The sequence below is a fragment of the Cryptotermes secundus genome, unplaced genomic scaffold (genome assembly GCF_002891405.2).
Source record: "Cryptotermes secundus unplaced genomic scaffold, Csec_1.0 scaffold3632, whole genome shotgun sequence".
NCBI lineage: Eukaryota > Metazoa > Arthropoda > Insecta > Blattodea > Kalotermitidae > Cryptotermes > Cryptotermes secundus.
The window spans coordinates 7501-28833 of NW_019734390.1; the positions used below are offsets into that span (position 1 = coordinate 7501).

A 21333-nucleotide genomic window follows, 5' to 3' on the forward strand; every position below is an offset into this window, starting at 1 on the left:
GCTGTCAAGCATCTCAAAAGATGAATTTAGACAATGTTTTGAAAAATGGAATAAAAGACTAGACAAGTGTATTAGTGTAAGTGGAGAGTACTTTGAAGGGGATTGAAGGTTTGTGCTTAAAATTTGAATAAATAAGTTTAAAAAAAATAAGTTCGGTTTCTTTCGGGTACCCCCTCATATTACCTCTCAAAACTTAGTCAAGTTATCATTCTGATGGATTGTTTCTGCTTCTTGGCTGCAGTCCCCATCAGTTGCAGATCCATCAGGAGGAAACAGTAATGTTTCACTATACTGATTAGGAACAGTTGTAGCATTATGTCTGCACTGAGTACTGGGTTGAGAGGGTGGCACTTCTACATTTGGGGAGATACTGGGTACAGCTCTTGGCCCTATGTCGACTCAGAATTTCTGTGGATATCTTCAGCCCCTCCAGGGAATTTCTGTGATTGTACTTACCCCATAAAGAGAAGTCCTTCTTGAGAATCCAGTAGTTATTCCCAACATTGTTTGAGACCCAGAAGTTTATTGCTGTGTTCACAGGAGCCTGCAACTTGATCTATCCTGAACCAGATGAATCTGGTCAATACTGTCCAATCCTGTTCCTTTAAGATCCATTTTAACATCCTCCTATCTATGCTAGGTCATCCTAGTGATGTCATTCCTTCAGGTTTCCCTACCAAACCTTCGTATGCACATATATTCTCTCTCATGCATGTTAAATGCCCTTCCCTCCTTATCCTCCTTAATTTGATCATTCTGGCGATGTTTGGCTAGAAGTAGAAATTATGAAGCTCCTCATTATCCAGTGTAGGGCATAAAATTAATTCGATTATTGAAATTGCCCTCTTCTTTGCCTCTGTGAACTTCTGAAATCTCTCTTTTTCACTTATCGTTAATATTCTTTCAGTATTCTTCTGAGATTCTGCCTTTGGAAAAGACCCCTTTAAGGGCCACATATTCTTCATCCTGTTCTGCCAATTCCTGTTTGTTCACACAGGGCCGTAGCCCTTGTCCTCTCCTGCACTGTAGAGCTGTGTCATTCTTTTCCACGCTTGGGTTACACTTCTGTCTTGAGATTGGAGGTGGCAAGTTCTTCCATAACACTGGTATCTGTCTATGAGACAACATGGCAGGCATCTCATCCCAGAGAAATGTCATTCTTAATAATCACCAAAGTGAGAACATAAAATCTAACGTTACTGCTGTCTTTGTGCTTTCAGCTTAACCGGAAGTCAGAGGATCTTTTTATGAAGCTACAAAAGATAGGGAAACTTTTGCGCCGGCATTACCCAAAATATGATCGCATGATTGGCAAGAGAGAGATGAAGTATGGTGGATTAATCTGTATCTTGGAAAGATTCCTGGGTTGCCCCCCTGAAACACGTTATGCTAACAGATGTAAATTTTCTGTTGGTGAGTATACACACTTGCAAATCATATACTGTATTTACCTAAAAATAAGATGACCCCTTTTAAAAAATTTTAGAAAAGCATATTTATGTAATTATTAGAATTGATTGGGTATGCATTTCACCACAGGTCTACATTATTTAGTATTCTGGAGTTCAGTAAACGTAACATTATATGTGGTTTATCGTATGATTTATACTATGGTATCTGCTGTACACTGCAGAATTAATTTTTCCTATGCTCTGAAGAACATTTTTTTCACTGTGAACAGAGAGAGAGAGAGAATACTATGGAACAGCCGCATTACCCATCCTGAAGACATTTACCTGCAGCGTACTACTTGTGGCATTTTGTCCATAAATGTTATTTATGTGTTTCATATGATTCTCAGAATAAACTGCAATTATTTACCTAAATAGCATTAATCAGTTGGTCTTTGTAATAGGGGTACAGTGTGGTTACTAAGAAGTAAGACCTTATGGCTTTGGAGGGTTATATAGGGTTAATATGTATTACAGGGATTGATGAAGAGACTGGACAGCTTGTGGTGGGCTTCCATGCAGGTGGTGCTAAAGTGAATAAGGTCTCAACAGTAAAACACAACTACCCTCCCCACGTGGTAGAGGCAGCACAGGTAGGAACCAATTTATTGAACATGTGCTTCCATTATGAGGACTGTGAATAGAGAAAAACAGACTTCAGTCATGTAGTGTTGCTTGTATATGGATGAACTTACTAGCTACAAATCATTCAATGCTGTCAGAAAGAATCACTCTCTGGGAATTGCTCATCTAAACAAATTTGTCATGTTGGGGCTCATGTAACAGTGAAGAGGAAATAATTTTTCCATTATTTTGAAATGTTTGTTCTCCTGTTTTAAATTTTGAAAATTGTAAGGTGTTATTTCAGGTTAAAATTCTCAATTCTCTTATGTAACTGCTTACCCAGTTTTAAATAGCACACTGCCTGGTTTTTATGACCATAGTCCAAGATTACACCAGAAAAGTGAACAAATTAGATTCAGCACTGCCCACACATTGCTATACTGATTGACGGTTTTCCAGTAGAACCAAATTCGTGATGTCATGCATTTATTCTTTTCTCATTCACATCCACCTTACCTTGTGCTGCATAATTTGAGTAGCTGGTATGGTGTAAATACAGTAAATAAACTGTGTTTATAAATTAAGAGCTAAATCAGCATCCAATTTCCACACATCAGTTGATGGCTCCAGATTTATTGCAGTTGCAATCAAATGAATTGCAAACATTGCCTAAATCATGTTTTGATGCATGAAAATTATATTCTTCTGGGATGCGACGCTGTATTTTGGTAGATAGGTAGCAGTGTTTTGAAATCTCATACCTCCATCCTCAGTCTTCTACCTTGAAGAAAGAGGCAGTGAGATCCTCCAAAACTTTTTTTACATACCAGACGATGTGGCATCATATACCAGGAGACCATAATCTTCAAATCCACTGCCGTGAGAATTCACATCTTATGTTTTGACAGGTTTTTGAGAATGCAATTCAAGGACTGGAGAGGGTATCAGATGCAGATGGCGTTGTCCAGTACAAGTTCTGGCATGAGGTGGTTATACGCACCAATCAGGCAAAAGACCTGATGTTCATGGTGTATGTGCAGAGTCCACAAGAGACAGCTGAAGAGAGGATGAAGCTTCTGGATGAAGAGATGAAAGCTTTCTTTGAAAGTAACGAGGCCAGGAAGTGTAGAATCATCTCAGTCTACACTAAAGTCACACACATGTACGTCAGTTCATGTTCTGTTGCCTTCATTCTGTGTTTCAGCATCCCGTTGCAATTGTTCAGATTAGCGTCCATTGTTTATCTTCTGTTAAAATTGAAATACTTTTTAACACAGTTTTAGTAAAATATCTGTAACATAAAAACACCTGAAGATGGCCATTTGACCCTGAAACATGTAGTGTTGAAGTGTAGAATGTAAAATTGTTGCAATTTTGACGGAAGATAAACAATGGAAGCTAAGGCTAATGTCACATGATCACTGTCTCACATCCATGAATATTTGCGTATGTCATGGAGGCACACAAATATGTGAGAGCAGTCAAACGGCACGTACGCTAAGAATCACGTCCGCAACACGGACACTGTGAATGTAGCTCCACGATCCCCTATGACGCAACGTGGCCCGTCCGCGCTGAGATATGCATTTGTTTATGGTGGTTGTCACACGGGCGCGATAAATAGCGGACGTGAAGTTAGAATTCCACACTGTTTTGTTCAGGTTAGAATGGAAATAGAAGTGGAGAAAATGATTTTATTAGTCAAAGTCAAAGTCACATTGCGACTGACGGTTGGTCAGTCTGTCTGTCTTGGTGTCGAGCCCCAAGTGGGGCTCATGACCAGATTTTCTTTTTTCTTATATGAAAGTTCCTGTCCTGTTCATTTGGGGCACCCTCTCTGACGAGAGGTCAGGTCTGTCATTTGTCAGTCATAGTCTGTGTTAGTAAGTCCATTATCAGTATTTACATATTTTTACAAATTTAATCTTAATTCCTATTTCTGTGTACAGTATATACAAGGCCTCTGTCATTCCAGGCTCACTACAGCAGATTTTGCTCTGTTTCTACCAGTATTCACTACCACAGTAGTCTAGTCACTTGAACGGTAGCATGCCTGATTGCCGCCAAGTTTAAGCCTCTTGTACATTCTGTGTTGGGCTTCGCCTTGTCCGATCTTGCGAACATTCTCATTTTCATGATATTGTATGACTTCTGCTTGTTTCCTGCATAATTTTGTTATATAGTCATAAAGATGCGGGATTTTAATGCCATGTGCAAATTGCGGACCGGTGTGCACCTTGGGAAATTGCCAATGGTGAGGAGAACCTTGTTTTTATTAATTTGTGATCGACTCCTTATATAGACTCGGATCAGACCTACAGAAAACCATCGATTCCCTAGCAACCAGTAATGCCGAGTCATTCCCTAGCAACGGACTGTTGACCAGAATCTTTTCACGACAGCGTGTTTATCTGGCTGTTACCTAGCAGTAGATTATTCCGGCTTTCAGGTGACATATCACAAAATACTACTTATTACATTATACGAAATACCATTTTTACTTTTAAGCCCTTAATGTTCAGTAAACTTTTTCTTTCCTGTCACTGTGTACTGCCAAGGTACTTGCCCAATATTGCTAGCAAAATAATCAGCTAAGGTATCTCGAATTCTCTGCACATTTGCTCAACTTCCAACAGTGTCAATTTCCAATTCAGTGTCTTCAAATCCTACAACATTCAAAGTATCTTCCAACTGAAATCCATCGCGATCACGAACGAAGTTATGCAATACACAGCATCCTTTAACAATGTCATCTGCAAAATCAACACTCATCTCCAATGCTCGGTGAAATATTCTCCATTTGTTACAGAGTATTACAGGCTAATGTCAATAAAATCCGTGTTTGCACTGAAGCCTCGCCAAAGACTGACTTGGCAATACGTGGAATATAGCGCTCATGGCAATCTGCTTGACGTCCATGGATTTCGACGGAAGAGCAGCATCCGCTGTTTTCAGCGCTTGTATGACATTAGCCTAATTCTCTTGCCTTGTTTGGCCCGTAATGAAGTTGCTTTCTTTATATCCCATGAAGAAACTTAAAAATAACCAGATAAGAAGTTCATGGAGAAATTAAAATATAATAGGGAATGCTTTAAGATTTCAGATGTCTGGAATGTGATGTTGTGTGGTCTGGTCAATAGATACCAACATTTTGGAGCAACATCCCGCCTTTGCCTTCAAGATGGAGGCAGTGGATTTCTCCAAAACATTGGTACCTCCGTGCTGAGCTACATAGTATCATATCAGAAGACACCATTCTTAATATTCACTGCTATGTGAACCTCAAATTTAATCAAGAAATACTTGTTATTTTCCAGTTTGAGAATGTTCTTTGTTTAATCTTTCCTCAAAAACACCAAATACTAACAAATATGCAGGTCAACCCATAAGTTGTTTTGCTGAGGTCAGCTTATTTATTCGCTGTCAAAGAATAGGAAGAAAAGGAAAGAAAAATGTAATATTATGAATACAAGAAGTGATACTCTTTCATGGAACACAGGCTGTTGTTGGTGGGTTCTCATTACTCCATTTCATGCAGTTGTTTCAGTTTGCTCTTCTCTTCTGTTGTTTACATTTGTATGACCATAGGACATTTTGCAGTTAATTCTGGATCTGTCCTATGCATTATAAGATACCTTTTACAAACTTCTGTCTGTCTATCTTGTCAGGATCGCCATCATCATCATCATCATCATCATCAGTAATCTGTCGAGACGACAGGTCCAGAGTCTCTTCCAAAACAATTCCTCCACTTAATGCAATCTAGAGCTTTCTCCTTCAAATGACAGTATCCTCTTCTGTCCCCAAGGTCATCCAGCATCTTCTTACGTCTTCTTCCTCGTCTTCTTGTCACTTCTATCCGCCCCTCTATCTTTCCTTCGATAACTTCTTTTAGAAGGCAGTTTCTGCGTAAAACATGACCAATCCAATTGGCCTTCCATTTTCTTATTTCATGTAGGATATTCCTCTGCACACTGACTCCAATTAACACTTCTTCATTTCTCACATAATCAGTCCAACTGATCTCCATCCTTCTCCAACACCACATTTCGAAACTTTCCAGATGTTTCTGATCTACTGCCCTAAGTGTCCATGTTTCAGCCCCATACAGAGCTATGCTCCAGATGTAGCATTTCACTAGTTTCTTCATCAAGTTTAAGTCCAGTTTGCTGGTAAAAAGATTCTTCTTCTTGCTAAATGCAGCTTTTGCCATGGCAATCCTGGATTTAATTTCACTAGTACACCTTCCATCATCTGTTAACAAGCTACCCAAATATTTAAAACATTTCACATTCTCCAGTTGTTTTTGGTCTATCTTTATTGTGACTGGGGTTGGTTGTCTCGAAATTTTCATTACTTTTGTTTTCTCCACATTCATTTCCATGCCATAGCACCTTCCAATTTCAATTAGTCTATCAATCATGCCCTGTAGCACAGTTTCTTCCTTAGCCATTAACACAAGGTCATCTGCATATTTCACAGTTTGAATAATTTGCCCTCCTACTTTGAAGTCACCGAGCCCATCCAGAGCTTCCTTGGTAAGGCATTCGCTGTACAAGTTGAACAGAATTGGTGATAAACAGCATCCTTGTCGAACTCCTCTTCCAATCTGCACACTTCCTGTCTCCCCCCTGTCCAGTCGTACTCTAACTTTCTGATCCATGTACAATTTGCTAATCAATCTTCTTTCATGCCAATCGATACCTGTTTCTTTCAGGATCTGCATTAATTTGGTCCAGTTTACCCGGTCAAATGCCTTCTGCCAGTCTATGAAGCAAACACACAGTTCTTCATCTATCTCCAAAGTTCGTTCCGCTATAATTCTCATCATCCCAATTGCATCCCTGGTTCCTTTTCCTCTTCTAAATCCAAACTGATCTTCTCCAAGTACATCCTCTATTTTCCTTTCAATTCTTCTTTTAAGTATCTTTGCTATTATCTTTGCTGTATGTGCAATAAGACTTATTGTGCGATGGTCGCTGCATTTTGTAGCTTTTGTCTTTTTCTTTAAGGCAATCATTGTAACTTCTGTAAAGTCCTTGGGCCACTCTCCACTTTCATATATGGTGTTCATTAGTTTTGTCAGTGTTTTCAAACCACCTTCTCCCAGTAACTTGAGCACATCTCCAGGTACATCATCATCTCCTGTAGCCTTTCCCTTCCTCATTTCCTTGATAGCTTTTTCCACCTCACTTTGTAAAATATATGGTCCTTTCTCGTCTGTATCTACTTCTTCTTCCGGTTCAACTTCTAAGGTTTCTGGCCGATTAGGTCGATCATATAGTTCTGAAATATAATTTTCCCAAATTTTCAGCACTTTCCTCTGATCTACTATTCTATTCCCCTGGGAGTCTTCGATGCCAACATTTTGAATCCCATGATTCTCTTTCCATCCTAGTTCTTTTGTCTTCATGTACATCAAATCATAACGGCCTGTTCTTTGAAATTCCATAATCTCATTACATATCTTCTCAAGATATTCCTTTTTGGCCCTGTCCGTGGCTCTTTTCAATTCATTCCTCAGTCTCCTGTATTTCCTCCTGCCTTCTTCATTGTTGACATTCTTCCATTTCCTTCGCTCCTCCATTTTACTCATCATCTCCTGTGTAACCCATGGTTTTCTTGCTATCTTCTCAACTTTACCAACCAAATCACTGATAGTATCTAACATGCATTCTTTTATATTGTTCCACTGCACTTCAGCATTTCCGCTTTCACCCTCAATTGCACTGAGTTTCTCTTCTAGGGTCTCCTGCACGCTTTGCCTTTGAGCATATAACTTCTCAAAATCCCATCTAGGTCTGTGATTTTGAAATCTTATAATTTTCTTCAACCTGGTTCGGAACTTGGCAACCAGTAAGCTGTGGTCAGAGTCAATATCTGCCCCAGGCAGCGTCTTCACATCCTTCACACTGTTTCTGAATCGATGTTTCACAAGGATGTAGTCCAGCTGATGCCTCCTCTAATCCCCAGGTGCCTTCCATGTGTAAATTCTTCTCTTTGGCTTCTTGAACCAAGTGTTGGTGACAATCAGTCCATTTCGTTCACAAAAGTCAATAAGCATTTGACCCCTGTGATTCCGTCTTCCTACTCCATGTGGTCCAACAATATTCTGATATGGTTCATCTCCAACAATGCTATTCCAGTCTCCCAATATGATGCTGTTTGTGTCACCTCTTGCATCTTCCTGAAGAATTTCTTCAATTGTGTCATACACTTTTTCTATTTCTTCATCTTCATACTCTGATGTCGGCATGTACACTTGCATAATCAGTATATCTACCGGTTCCACCTTTAACTTCAGAGCAATAATTTTGTCATTACAAGCAATCTTCTTAACAACAATTTAATTAATATTAGGATCTGCAGTATTCACCTAAGGCTGTGTTGCAATACTGCAAGTTTACAGGAAGCACTTCTTTTTTATTTTTACCTTTACAAACCATGCATTGCATTATTATGACAGGGCATGTGCACTATCTGAGTATTTAATTTTTTTCATTGTTACTACCCCAGATTTGCCTTCTCTATAGAATCTTATATTTCAGCATCCTGCTCCATTGGGGCATAATTTCTGTAGTCTTCTTTTCTATCTATAATGCAGCAATATCAGTTTAAACTTTCAGTGACATTAAATCTTATTTAATTCGCTAAAATGTTTGTTAATGTTTAAACTGTCATTAAAATATGTACATTCAGTGTTTATGCTAAATGTTTGAAGTGTCATTAAAATATGTACATTCAGTGTTTATGCTACATGTTTCAGCTGCACAGGGCCATCTTCAGGCAACACAATTTTAGGGAGTCTGCTGCACTGTGCACTTGGTCAAATAGTACTCTTTAAGGCACGTTGTTGTTATAATTAATATTGATGTCGTAGGATGTTTTTCTTCCTATCTTTTCTATTATGGTCATTTCTGTAGTTGATGGAATGAGAATTGGCAGGGGAAACTGAAGTGCTCAGGGAAAAATCACTGTAGTGCCAATTTTTCAGCCACAAATCCCATATGACCTGAAATGGATGTTCTGAATTTCCACAGTCCTGCTTTTAAAGCCCAACAGTTGAACCTGGTAGTGGGAACACCCTACCTTGAAGAGACAGTTCTGGATTTGAAGTTCCACCTTCTGCCAGCAATGCACTTCTGGAATAACATCCATGCAGCCAAGATGGTTTGCAGGGGCATTAATCAGTTACTGGCCCCTACAAAGAGAATTACTGTGTTGGAATTGGGCTGTGGCTTTGGCCTCATTGGACTGTACTTGTCAAAGGTAAGGATAAGCTTCGTACTAGCTGCCAGTCACAAACTGGTTTCTTAATCCTACGAAGCTGGCATCCATCTAAATGTGCATCTCAGTCACAAGGACCAGCCATTTAATGCTTCTATCTAGGGACATGACTAAACTATCCCAGTGAATATCCATGTGTTTTGTTTATAGCTTGCAAAATAGATCTGCTGATATATATAAGGGATATTGTTTTAGTGTTGTGAAACTTGCAAGCTGGACCTGTGCCCTTCCTATGCATGACTCAGTTGCTTTGTGCAAGTGTCATTAGGGACTCTCTGTCACTCATGCTTACGTATACAGACATGTTTAACTGGAAAGAAACATTCTCTTGCAGATGGCTGGAGAAGTGCTCAGTGTGGACGAAGATCACTTTGTTGGAGAGGCTAAGAAACATGCAGAGCTTAATGGAATAACAGGCTGCCAGTATTTTGGTGGCAAGCCGGATGAGGTGCTACCTACACTTGCTACAAAGATAACATGCAACAAGGCTTGTGCCATCGTGATCAGCACTTCCAACCACTTTTCTACATGTGAGTTAGTTACAACTTTTGCTTATGTAAGCACTGACAGTATGATTTAGTATGTTGGTTGTGACATCAGGCATGTTTTGCTCCCTAGGAACTGTGTCATTTTCTTATGTATTTCTCAGTTTAGGTCTTTTAAGCCAAACGATTTTACACCCAGTTTCAAGTGACAAATTATAGCATTACATGGGTTGTGGACTCAAAAGCTGATGTTTTATAACCACATCCCCTTATGAGTATTAGAATTCTTTCTTGAACATTGTTGTAACCATGCCAGTAACAGTCTGTACACTTCAGAACTTTTTTTTTTCATGCTCACGTCCCATTGATTTGAATCAAGCTTATAGCAGTTGGGATAGTTTAGACAGTACAGTGTTTAGGCTACAGGCAAGATTACTAGGGAACGGAAATTCAATTTCTGGCATTGCAAGAGATTTTCTCTCCCCCAGAGTATCTAGCCCCTTTCTGTGGCCTGCTGACCCTCCTACTCATTGTGTGTTTGGGGCTCTTTTCCTGGCGTTAAAGCAGCCAGGGCAGAAAGCTGACCATTCAGCACCAGCTAGGACTAAGTTTAAGAATGCATGGAACTATACATCCCATCCCCCCATGTGCCTCTATGGTGTGGCACTTAATTAAGTACAGGGATAACTTGAATGTTTTATTATTATAACTTAAAAATTATGGGCACTTTATGTGAATTATCACAAAATTATTTTCTTGAAAATAAATTACTGTCTGGCCACAAGCATCTTGGAGAGCAGACATGATTGAAAAGGGTGTACTCATAACAGAGCACGCAGACTTCACACTGACATTCTTGGAAGTTCATTAAGCTTAATTGCAGCCAGTATATAAATGGCATTCTAGCAAAACAAGCAAAATTCATATATCAGCAGCATCATAATGCTTAATATCATATTTTAACAAAATCTGCTAAGTGGTTTATGGGATACATGACTTTATGTAAAAGAGGGCTTTGAAATCTGATAATACAGTTAAAAATCAAAATGGTTAACTGATCTTATGCAGATAGACTGATACTGAATTCTACCAGAATTTAAGAATTAGTTTATGATGGATATGAAAAACTTTGTTTATGGCTCTATGTAAAGTAGGCTTTGTTATGGATCAGTATGGCTAAAGATGGTGATCGATCTTGAATGAAAATCCACCATGGGAAATTTTGAAAATTTGTCCAACAGTTTAGGTGCTGGTACTATCACTGACAGACAGGTATGACCATCACTTAAAGAATTCTTTTCTTTCTCTGTCTTTCTGTGTAGAGAATGCCTAAATGTGTGAAAATGTATGCAATGTTTTAGGTGCCAAGGCAATGAAGGAACTGAGGAAAATCCCACAAGTTAGACGAGTGGTGCTGGTGACTGAGATGTTTTACTCACGTTTCAGTCCCATAATGGCGCTGAGCAAACCCACCAATGCAAGTGAAATGGGATATCCATTCTTTCCACTCAGAGCAATTCCAGTGGACACAAAGCCCAATGGGAAAGGGTACATGGTATTGATTCTTATGGAGCGTGTTGGGCTCTTCAGTCTCCTCAAGACACCAGGCCATTCACGTGATAGATCAGGGAGGGCAAAGGAGTTCCAAGGTCGAGGAAGAGGCGGAGGAGAATCATGGAGGCCATATGAGGTGGAGGAGGAGTATTCAGAGCTCTTGTTGAGAGACCTTGAAGAAATATGATTGGTCATTCACTCCAGAATTTTTCCAGTAGAATCATAAAAATGGATGATGGTATTGCTGGTGGCAGTCCACTGCACTAGACTATAGACCACGCAAGCTCCTCTGCACAATACAAGGTGGAATTGCATCTGATGGTCTGTTGAATGTTCTGGAGGAAGGGACAAAATTGTGATTTCAGAAGTAATGTTCATTTTTTGAGATATAAAGTAACATGAAAACTGTAATTATTTCTTGACCCCTAATATTTGACTGTGTGGCTGTAGCTAACCCTGAAGAATAGTTTTATTGTGATGATCCTGCCCATCTACCATCTGTCCACCATACTCTTCCTCATTCCCATTATCACCAGCAATGATGAATCGGTTCAAGCAGCTATTATGTTATTGTATATTCAGGGCTTGAGGTGGGGCGGGATGCGGCGGGATGGCATCCTGGTTCTTTTCTAAATGGCTTAAAAGCATCCCGTTACTTCTTTGGCAGTAAATGCAATGTACAATTGTGTCTATGAATTAAAAGGGGAAAACCATCGCGGTTCTATTTTCATTCCACCTCAAGCACTGTGTATATTCATTTACAATATGTAGCATTCCATGCTTGGACAGGACACCACTGACCACCTGACTGCAGTCACTGTTCCCTCAGCAGTCCATGTAGGGTCAGGACACCACCGACCAGCTGACTGCAGTTCTTCATACTGGACCAGGACCCCACCAACTGCCTGACTCTGCCCTGGAACAGTTGATAGCATGCTCTTTGTTTATAAATACAATGTGCAGCCATGACCCCCATAGATGGTTCCCAAAATGTTTTATACTAACCACATCTTAACGCAGCTGACTACTAGAAAGACTCCATTGCATCAGAGATCATCCTTTGCTATAGGCCATCCGAAATATTAACCTTTACCCGCTGGAATCTTCACTGCTGTTACAGATTGGGTGTAAGCAAATTAGTGTGTGAGATATGAGGTTCTCTTTGTGGTGGTTATGAGGATTACATAGTTTTCTTCTGGGATTTGATTTTGTGTAGTCTGATAGATAATAACATTTTGGAGCAACCTGTAGTCATCTGAAGGGTACCCTGGTGATGGGGGGGGGGGAAGAGGCTCTTCCAGAACATTAGTGAATATGTATCAGACTGCATATTGTCACATCCCAGAAGACAGTAATCTTGAAATAAGTAGAAAAGTGTGCTTCAGTTTTTAGGCCTTGAGGAAATTGATAGAGTTGGTTTTGACTTTCAAGTATAGTAGATGTTTCTTGAACTGGTAGTGGCCTCATTATGCATTAATTTCATCATGTTAACCAAAAGAAGGTAGAAAGTACAGAAGATGGTAGATCAGATTTGGGTGAGCCTTGTTGGTCTCATGGCAGTGTGACTGGATTGTGACACTGTATTTTGGTAGACAGATAAGTTCAAAATGATAAATATTTACTAGACTATGTGGAATCATCCCAGGAAACAACAATCCTCATTAATGTCTTCACTGCAGGACTTTCACAAAATCTTGTAAAAATTCCATGAGCAGTGCAATATGGTGGATATACAGGCAAACATTGTATAAGTGTAAGGTTCATTGTTACATTTTGTCCATAGATTTCCTGTAAAAATAGGGAACAGTTAGTGTTATAGTCTGAGCTGTGACAGTATTGTTCGTAGTTATTTTGTTGGTAGTTCGTGACATCCACTGATAGGATATCAGTTTCAGATAACATGAAATTTGAGTGGGTCATGGTAGTGAATAGTAAGATATATTCTTAGATGTCATGCCACTTCTGAGAGAAATATAGCATTTTGGAGGAACAACTTCTAACATGAAGAAGGAAGCAGCAGGTTCTTCTGAAATGTTAAGTCTCTACCAGACTACATGGCATCACATTCCAGAATACCACATTCATAATTTTCAAGTAATTTGGTACTACTGTGGTTACATTTTGCACCACAGTGTGAATTATCTGGCATCACAACTGCTTAACTGCCTCTGTACCATGCACTTTCTTCAGGAGTGCATTTTATTTTTGTTATCTGATATTGTGTAATTTTAGAAGAGTTACATAAAACAATAGTGGGAGATTTCAGATATCATTTGATTTATGAAATATCAGGTTTTCCACAGTGAAGATTTTGATGAGAATTTGAGTTTCTCATGGCAATAACTATGGAGATCACTGTCATGAGATAAACACTTTGTAGTCTGGTAATTATCAGTATTTAGGAGGGACATGCTACCTTCATCTTTATGGTGGAAGAAATTTCTTTAAAGACCAAGGTAGCGGTCCAAAATGTTAACTATATCAGATTACAAATCGTGGCATATCAGTGTTTTGGACAAACATGCTACCCAAAGAAGTGGATATGCTGGTACAGAAAGCAATAAAAATTAGCACAGTCTCACAATATGTAATACCACCCCAAGAACAAAAAATATTATCAAAAGGCAACTAATGAATAAATGGCAAAACATCTGGGAGCAGGTTCAAACAATACAAAGAAGTTCAAGCATAAGTACACATAAAACCGTGGAACAGTAACTTCCCCCAAGCAATTACTGGGTCGGTAACAGAACACAAAATGGACATGAAAATCCTCCACTATACCTAAGTGCAAAATGTAACAGAAAGCTACGTGAATATGGAATTATGGATCTCATAGATTGCTGGCATCAACAACACTAAAAGAATAGCAGCTATATAAAAAGCTAACCCAACTAAAAGTGCAGCTACCATTATCACTACCATCATCATTAATGCAAAAAACAGCAAGAAATATTAATAATTTTATACAAACATTATTAACAGTGCAGAACAGAACCGAAGAATAATAGAAATAGATTCATAAAGTAAAATCACAAAAACAGGACTGACTTGGCCAAAGACCACTAGAACAAAAAAGAAAATAGTTGGGAGCACTATGTTCTTCAGAAATGTTTATAGCCATCTATAAGAGTGCATGCTGCCACAACCTAGATGATGACAGTTTGAATCATTCAGTTTATTTCTGAGTTGAGGTTTTCATGGTAGTGAATGTAAAATTATTATTTTTTGACATTCAGTTTACTTGATTGTTGCCATGCTTCATCCCTCCCAATGTGACAGTGCTCTTATATTGAGGCTTTAAATTCTCACCCTGAAAACACGCACTTGTGCCTAGCATTGTTCAGTGTGACTACACCCAATGAAACTTCATCTCTGAAGCACACCATATGTGCAAAATTATCTGCTACAAAGAGGATTTGCCAAGATGGTCAGTAGATTGCAGAAAGGGAAATGATGTTATGTTTGCCAAAGACATACGAGAGGAAGAAATGTGAACAGTTACTGTCAGAATATTTAACTTGAATTTGTTTTCACATTTTTGTGGTAAGTTTCTTTGTTTGCAGCATTTCATTAATTTGTTTCAGGATTGAATGTATCTGTAGATTGCTAGTAACCTGATGATTTTCCGAGGACTCAAGGTCCATTTTGTGTTACAGGGGATGGGCATTGCCATGTGGAGTTGTGTGTAGGTGTCTAATAATCAGTTGCAGATTCCATTGTAATGTTTATTTGTATTATCAAATATATAATAGTTGCATTTCTTGCACAAACAACAGTGTTTTGTATTACCCCATTGTTTGTACAAATACTGGGCTCTCTATATATTGTCTGCAGTTTTCAAAATACTGTATCAGAGTTAAGTTACTTGCTTGTCAGAAAATTGACAAAAATGTGTACTAAAATATGAGAGGGATTCAAGGCTGATAATACACCATGAGAATACAAGATGTAAGAAAAGACATATAGATAGACTATGTGAAGGAAAGGCTGAATGATGGAAACCTGGCAGGCAAAGAGTTAGAGAAGGACTAAGATGATGCTGAAGAGAGGATATTTTTGATGTTGGTACAGACATTGAGCAATATTATCCTGCTATGCATCATAACCTGAGGGAATATTGAAAAAATAATTTTCTCTCCTTCAGTCAATAAAACCTATGTTTGGCTTTGTGATACACTATGAATTGCGTAGCTTATATGCAATTGTGTCTTGTCTTCACATGTGCTTGCCCAGTGGAGCAGGTGGTCATCAGTTGACTGCAAGATTCCAAGACTGATTTTTCACATTCATTGCTATATAAAGGAAATAAAATATGGTGCTGTCATGCAGTTACATATCTGCATTATCTGATGTAATAATGTAGGATTTGTCACTGGTCACATGTTAACTAATTATAAAAACAAGGGAAGTTGAAATGCAATACATTTGCAGAAGATGGGGATACATCATGCAGAGTGTTTTTCTTCTGCAGTAACTGTGTTCAAATTAAGCAAAATGTAGCCCATATAAGAACTGCCACAGCAGGAAAAAATTGCTGTACTGGATCTTGTTTTCATTGAGTGATCAAATACCTTTCATGCACAATATATTCAGTCCTCAATGCAGTATTTTATTTCTCCTCCTTACATGTTTCGGCCTCAAACGCCCATCATCAGGTGTTCTGTCTTTGCTAAAACTGTTCCCTTATTTACATACATGCAAACGTCACTGCCCCTCAGGGAACAACATACAAACAGGAAGAAATGATAAAGAAAGAGCTTACAAACAGAAGCAACACATGAACACCAAGCCACAACAGTAGAACCATATCATTTGGACAAGTGGACAATGCCCCAAATAGAGGTGCAAGAATTATATAATTTTAAGAGATTCAAAGAAATTTCAAACCAATATTAAATTATAAAGTGAGTGAAATTAATCAATGCAAATAAATACCAAGTGTACATCAAATAAATTAAACAAGAAACATCACAGTTGAACATGTGTAAATAAGTGAATATTGTGTGCATTTTATACAGTGCAACAGTTTTGGTGTAGACAGAACATCTGATAATGGCTGTTTGAGGATGAAACACATTGTAAGGATGAGAAATAAAAGAGAAATAATTGCATCGAGGATTGAATATATTGTGCATGAAAGATATATAAATGCAATAGGATGCTTAAATATAATAGTGACTGATAATTTACATAGAACCTTTTTCTTCTCCACCTTGTGAGGAGTTTAATGGTGTTATAAATTGAATGGTAAGGGGAAAGACATTGAGCTTTGGGATGCCTCACCCTTCAGAAATGGGGAAATATCATGTAAAGATATCAAGTTTTAGAAATATATCAGGACATGCTAGTAATAATTAGATCATCGGATTATTTATTCTGTAAACTGTAATCCCAACAAGCAACACTTGGGAATGGAGAACATTCCATAAGAGCTCAATAATTTGTTTCCCACATAGTATTATTGGTATAATTATAATGAATGCACTGTTACTATGGTTGAGGTGGGGTAGAACAAATGTATGCCATAATGTGCTTGGAAAACTTCAAGGGAAGACTGAATTTGAGAAGGCAGTCTTATGGAGTGTAAAGCAGCTAATGATATGATACATGGTTTTGTGATGGCTGTAATATATATTTAAGACTTTAAAACAGAAACAGCAAAACAACTGTTCCTCATGAATCATGGAACAAGATAACTGATAATATTTCCAACAGTAAACACTGGCTGGTAATGCTTAGTGCAGAATTTAGTATAGCATATAATATTACATTTTTGAGTTTTAAAGAGGTAAAAACTAGGTATGCATGGGGAATATATTTACTCGCAGAAAACAGCGGTACTGAAATCATTCACTTCATCTGTGGTAATGTACTGTTGCTTGCACTCTACCTGCTGTGTACAGATCCAGAGATAAAAAGATAAAGTTGTCCAAGTGATTAATTAATTAGGCACTACATCACAAATAAGTGTGGGGGGAGGGGGGCAATGAGCATATAGCTCCAGCATGCTTAACCTCGGCCCCCAAACCACAGTACACATTGGATACAAGGCTGGGTGGACTCTAGAAGCTCGAGAACCGGTCTGAATGCTATAAAGACGGGACAAATTTCTTACTCCTGCTGGGAATTGAACCCCTGCCGTCCAGCCCTTCCCTATACCAACTACACTATGCCGGCCCACTTCTTTAGAACCATACATAAAAAAAAGGCTATGATCGTGTGTGAAATGACATCATAACATTTCAGACCAATCTGTGATCCGATAAGCCAACTTCCTCAATTTTCTGGGTAGGACCTTGCTGTTGTTACATATCTACCAAACGTAATGAGCAGGTCCCCAATTTTGATAACCTGAAAATGTTTAAAAAATGACCTAAAATATGACCCAAAAATGTAATATGCAGGGTCCGGATTTTGATGACCTGCAAATATTAAGAAAATGACCTAAAATATTCAGAAGAATGACGTAAAGGAGATAAGAAAGAACACTTCGCTTCCATGTTATTCACATTTCAGAAAACATATGAAGAGAAATTCCCTAAAATGGCCAGAAATCATAAGAAATACCGTTAAGAGCCAAAAAATTTACCAAAAAATTACCCCACAAATGAAAAAATGACTTGAAACCAAAAAATGACAAAAAATTACCCATAAAATTTACATTTCTGTAACCAGCAGCTCATATCCGAGATTTATATATTTAAGAGCATCGCATAGGATATAAGGAAAAAATGACATCTCATCAAAATCCGGGCCCTGGAATGACGTGACACAGTAATCTCAATGATATCGCCTGACGTAAAGTGTCACATATAAAATTTGTGAATGTACTCCGTTAATCAATGACGATCCGACACAAAGAATTAAGTAAAAAGTAAGCTTAGCTGAGCTGAGCTATAGAGCCTACAGAATGTTTTAGTACCGAATACACGACACTGCAAAAGTAGCCCCCGTGAACCGAGTGCAGAAAGGGAAGAAATTAAGTGTGAACCGTGGAAGAGGTGGGAATGCGGTGATGGCAGTGATCGCAGTGATCAACAATATCGCCAAGGTCGGCAGGGGTTGGTTCGTGTGCTGTGCTTAGCGTTGTTCTTAGATTTCTTTGGAGGAAACCATTTGTAATGTATTCAGAAGATTATATACCTATAGAGGTAGGAGGTAAACAGTATGAGGTGATAGATGAAGTAAAAGATACGCAGTTCGAGTCTGAGGGTGAGCAGTATGAGGTGATTGATGAAATAACAAATGCACAGTTTGAGTCTGAGGATGGCCCTACTGAAGAGGTTGTATCGTCTGGGCAGAAAACACAACAATTTATAAAAGAAGAATCAAAGACAGAGCAAGGCGAGTTCATAGAAAGCACTAAGCAGGCGGAAGATTCAGTCGAAGAAATCTGTAGTGTTCCCATTAAGGGAGAAGCGAATATAACGAAGTCACAACCATATAGTGAACCTCCATCAGAACAAGTGGTTGGTGCAGAGATGACATCAGAAGAAAATAGAAATGTATCCAAGGTGTCGGATGTGGAAGAAGTATCAGATGTTGTAAACAGAAGTAATGAGAAACAATTTGAGGGCCATCAGAGTTCAACTGATCAGACTGAAATGGAAAATAAACCGATTACTTTTGTACATAACACGACTGATTCTCAGGTTGCACCAGAAAGTAGTGGGAAATTAGATGAGAATACTATCGGTGCTGAGGCAAAGCAAACATTTATACGGCCACCTCCATTAAGACAGCCCATAGTTTTGGATTCGAATGTTTTACTAGTAGGTGGATTGCATCCAGGACAGTCTGGGGTAAGTGAAACATATGAGCGAAACTGAACACCACATGACCCATCCAATTGTAACATTAGCTCCATCAGTTGTCAATTAACTACTGAGCCTTAGGTCGTCCCCCTCAAAAGTGTGCCTGCACATGACAGCTCAGTGGTATGCATGGAAACAGAGCTGTAATGAATGGAATTTAATGTTGTGACATTTTGATGAGAACTGAGAACTGTTACAAACATAATACAGAATATGCTATATCAGTCTTTTGAAATCCCTGCAAGTTCCTGGCATTGTCTGAGACATTCTGTCAGTTTTGTTTAAGTGAGTGTAGTAGATATATCTGTGTCTATGCTTTGTATTATGCTGCATAAACACATTTTCCTTGGGCAGGAATATGTTATTACAGATTCTAATAAGCTATTACACTTGGATGCGAGGAGCTGATCAGTCGCCCAAGGAGTCCTACCGTATATGTAAGATCTAGAAAAACCGAAGTGAACGGAGTTCATGGAGGTAGGCCTAGGCCCACTGGGGCTGTAGTGCCAAGGAAAAACAAAGTACACTTGGAAGTCATGTTGAACTTTACAATCTTCCCTGTTTCCAGCATTAATCACAAAGTAGAATGGCTCAAGTGGTTGTACTTCTGACTTGTATTCAGGTGGTTCTGGTGGTACCTGGTTTGAATCTCAGCTAGGACATCAGTTACTTTGCCTGATTTTTTTGTGGTTTACCTTAGTTCCTTCAGTAACTGCCAGAGTGGTACTTTAAATTAGACCGTGAGTGGTTCCATTCAAATGTTCTTCATTATTCAGTATCATCAGATGTTGTGTGACCAGAAGCGTTGAAAGTATTTGTAAACCTTTATGATACATGCATTCTAGAACTGTACCAATGCTGGTTCGTCAGGTCAAGTGTCTTACTTACTTACTTACTTACTTACTTATGGAGCTGAGACCTTGAGAAGCCGCCAATTGTGCAGCCACTCAAGAATTTCCCAGCATTTTATGGAACCGTGTTCAAAAGAGCCCTCCGCTGGTCTCTATCCTGAGCCAGATCAATCCAATCTATACCATCCCATCCTATCTCTAAGATCCATTTTAATATTTTCACTCACCTATGCCTTGGTCTTCCCAGTGGTCACTTTCCTACTTTTCTACCAATATCCTATATGCATTCCTCGCCTCCCCCATTCGTGCTACATGCCCTGCCCACCTCATCCTCCTTGACTTGATCATTCTCATTATACTTGGAGAAGAGTACAAGTTCAGGCCAAGCGTCACCTTTTTTAAATTACTGGCAAGTTTCAGTCCAGCTGCCAGCACAGTAGTATCAAGGAACTAAAATCTAGCCAACACAGACTAAGTAACTACACCACGCCTTAGTGCTTCACTGTGCTTATTTCCTATACATACTATGTTCCATTCATATAGAGAATGGGTTGAATGTGACACAAGCAGGTTACCTGTGTAATGTTCTAAAGCAATATCCAGTCACTGCTTTAATGCAAATAAACTCACAGCTTTTGTAGGTTATGTTCCACTTTTTTAACTTCTCTTGGTAGGACCTGAAGCAGTTGCTGAATGCATCCCTGGGAATCGGCTCGCACAGGATTGAGCCGCGTCAGAAGGGCGATTCATTTTTGCGTGTACATTTCAGTTCCAAGGATGAAATGGAAATAGTCAGAGCTCTTTTGCACAAACAGATGTTCCTGGGTTCCAGACTGAATGCAGTGGTGAGTACAAAATTGATAACTAAGCACTCCACCCCCTGCCAACATCACTTCACTCTGTGATGCTGTATTGTTTTTTTTTTTTACTGCTAGTGGGGTGGGACTAAGTCCCTTTAACTGCGGCCACTTCTGGCCTATTGAACCAGCCTCAGATGATAGGTGAGGGTGATTGTGGAGCAGTTGATGGAATGAAGATTGGCAGGGGAAATCGAAGTACTTGGAGAAAATCTGCCCCAGGGCCGCTTTGTCCACCACTAATCCCATTTGACCAGACCCGGGATCGAACCCGGGCCGCCATGGTGGGAAGCCAGCGACTAACCACTTGAGCTATGGCGCGGCCAATGTGATGCTGTATGCAAGATGCATAGTCGCCAACTCATTGCTTTTAGTTAAATTTTACATGTGTTGACCACTCTGAATTTTGTTTTGTTTTTCCAGTTATTTTGGTATGTCTGATATAAAAATGCAAATACACATATGCA

At 39.0% G+C, this 21333-nt stretch overlaps 2 protein-coding genes across 2 annotated transcripts in view; both read left to right on the forward strand.

The window, feature by feature from the left end:
- The window catches only part of LOC111868971 (tRNA (uracil-5-)-methyltransferase homolog A), a 16896-nt gene extending 5144 nt beyond the window's left edge, over window positions 1–11752 (forward strand). Inside the window, exons 4-9 of the mRNA XM_023860107.2 lie at window positions 1221–1413; window positions 1929–2044; window positions 2924–3177; window positions 9056–9284; window positions 9637–9832; window positions 11149–11752. Coding sequence (XP_023715875.1) covers window positions 1221–1413; window positions 1929–2044; window positions 2924–3177; window positions 9056–9284; window positions 9637–9832; window positions 11149–11528 — 1368 coding nt within the window. The 3' untranslated portion in view covers window positions 11529–11752. The remainder of the gene's footprint in view (window positions 1–1220; window positions 1414–1928; window positions 2045–2923; window positions 3178–9055; window positions 9285–9636; window positions 9833–11148) is intronic.
- Window positions 11753–18193: 6441 nt separating this feature from the next.
- LOC111868970 lies at window positions 18194–20914 on the forward strand. Its single transcript, XM_023860106.2, has 2 exons — window positions 18194–19146; window positions 20684–20914. The coding sequence occupies exons 1-2, from the start codon at window positions 18466–18468 to the stop codon at window positions 20912–20914; spliced, it is 912 nt and encodes a 303-aa protein (XP_023715874.1). The 5' UTR covers window positions 18194–18465.
- Window positions 20915–21333: the final 419 nt, after the last annotated feature.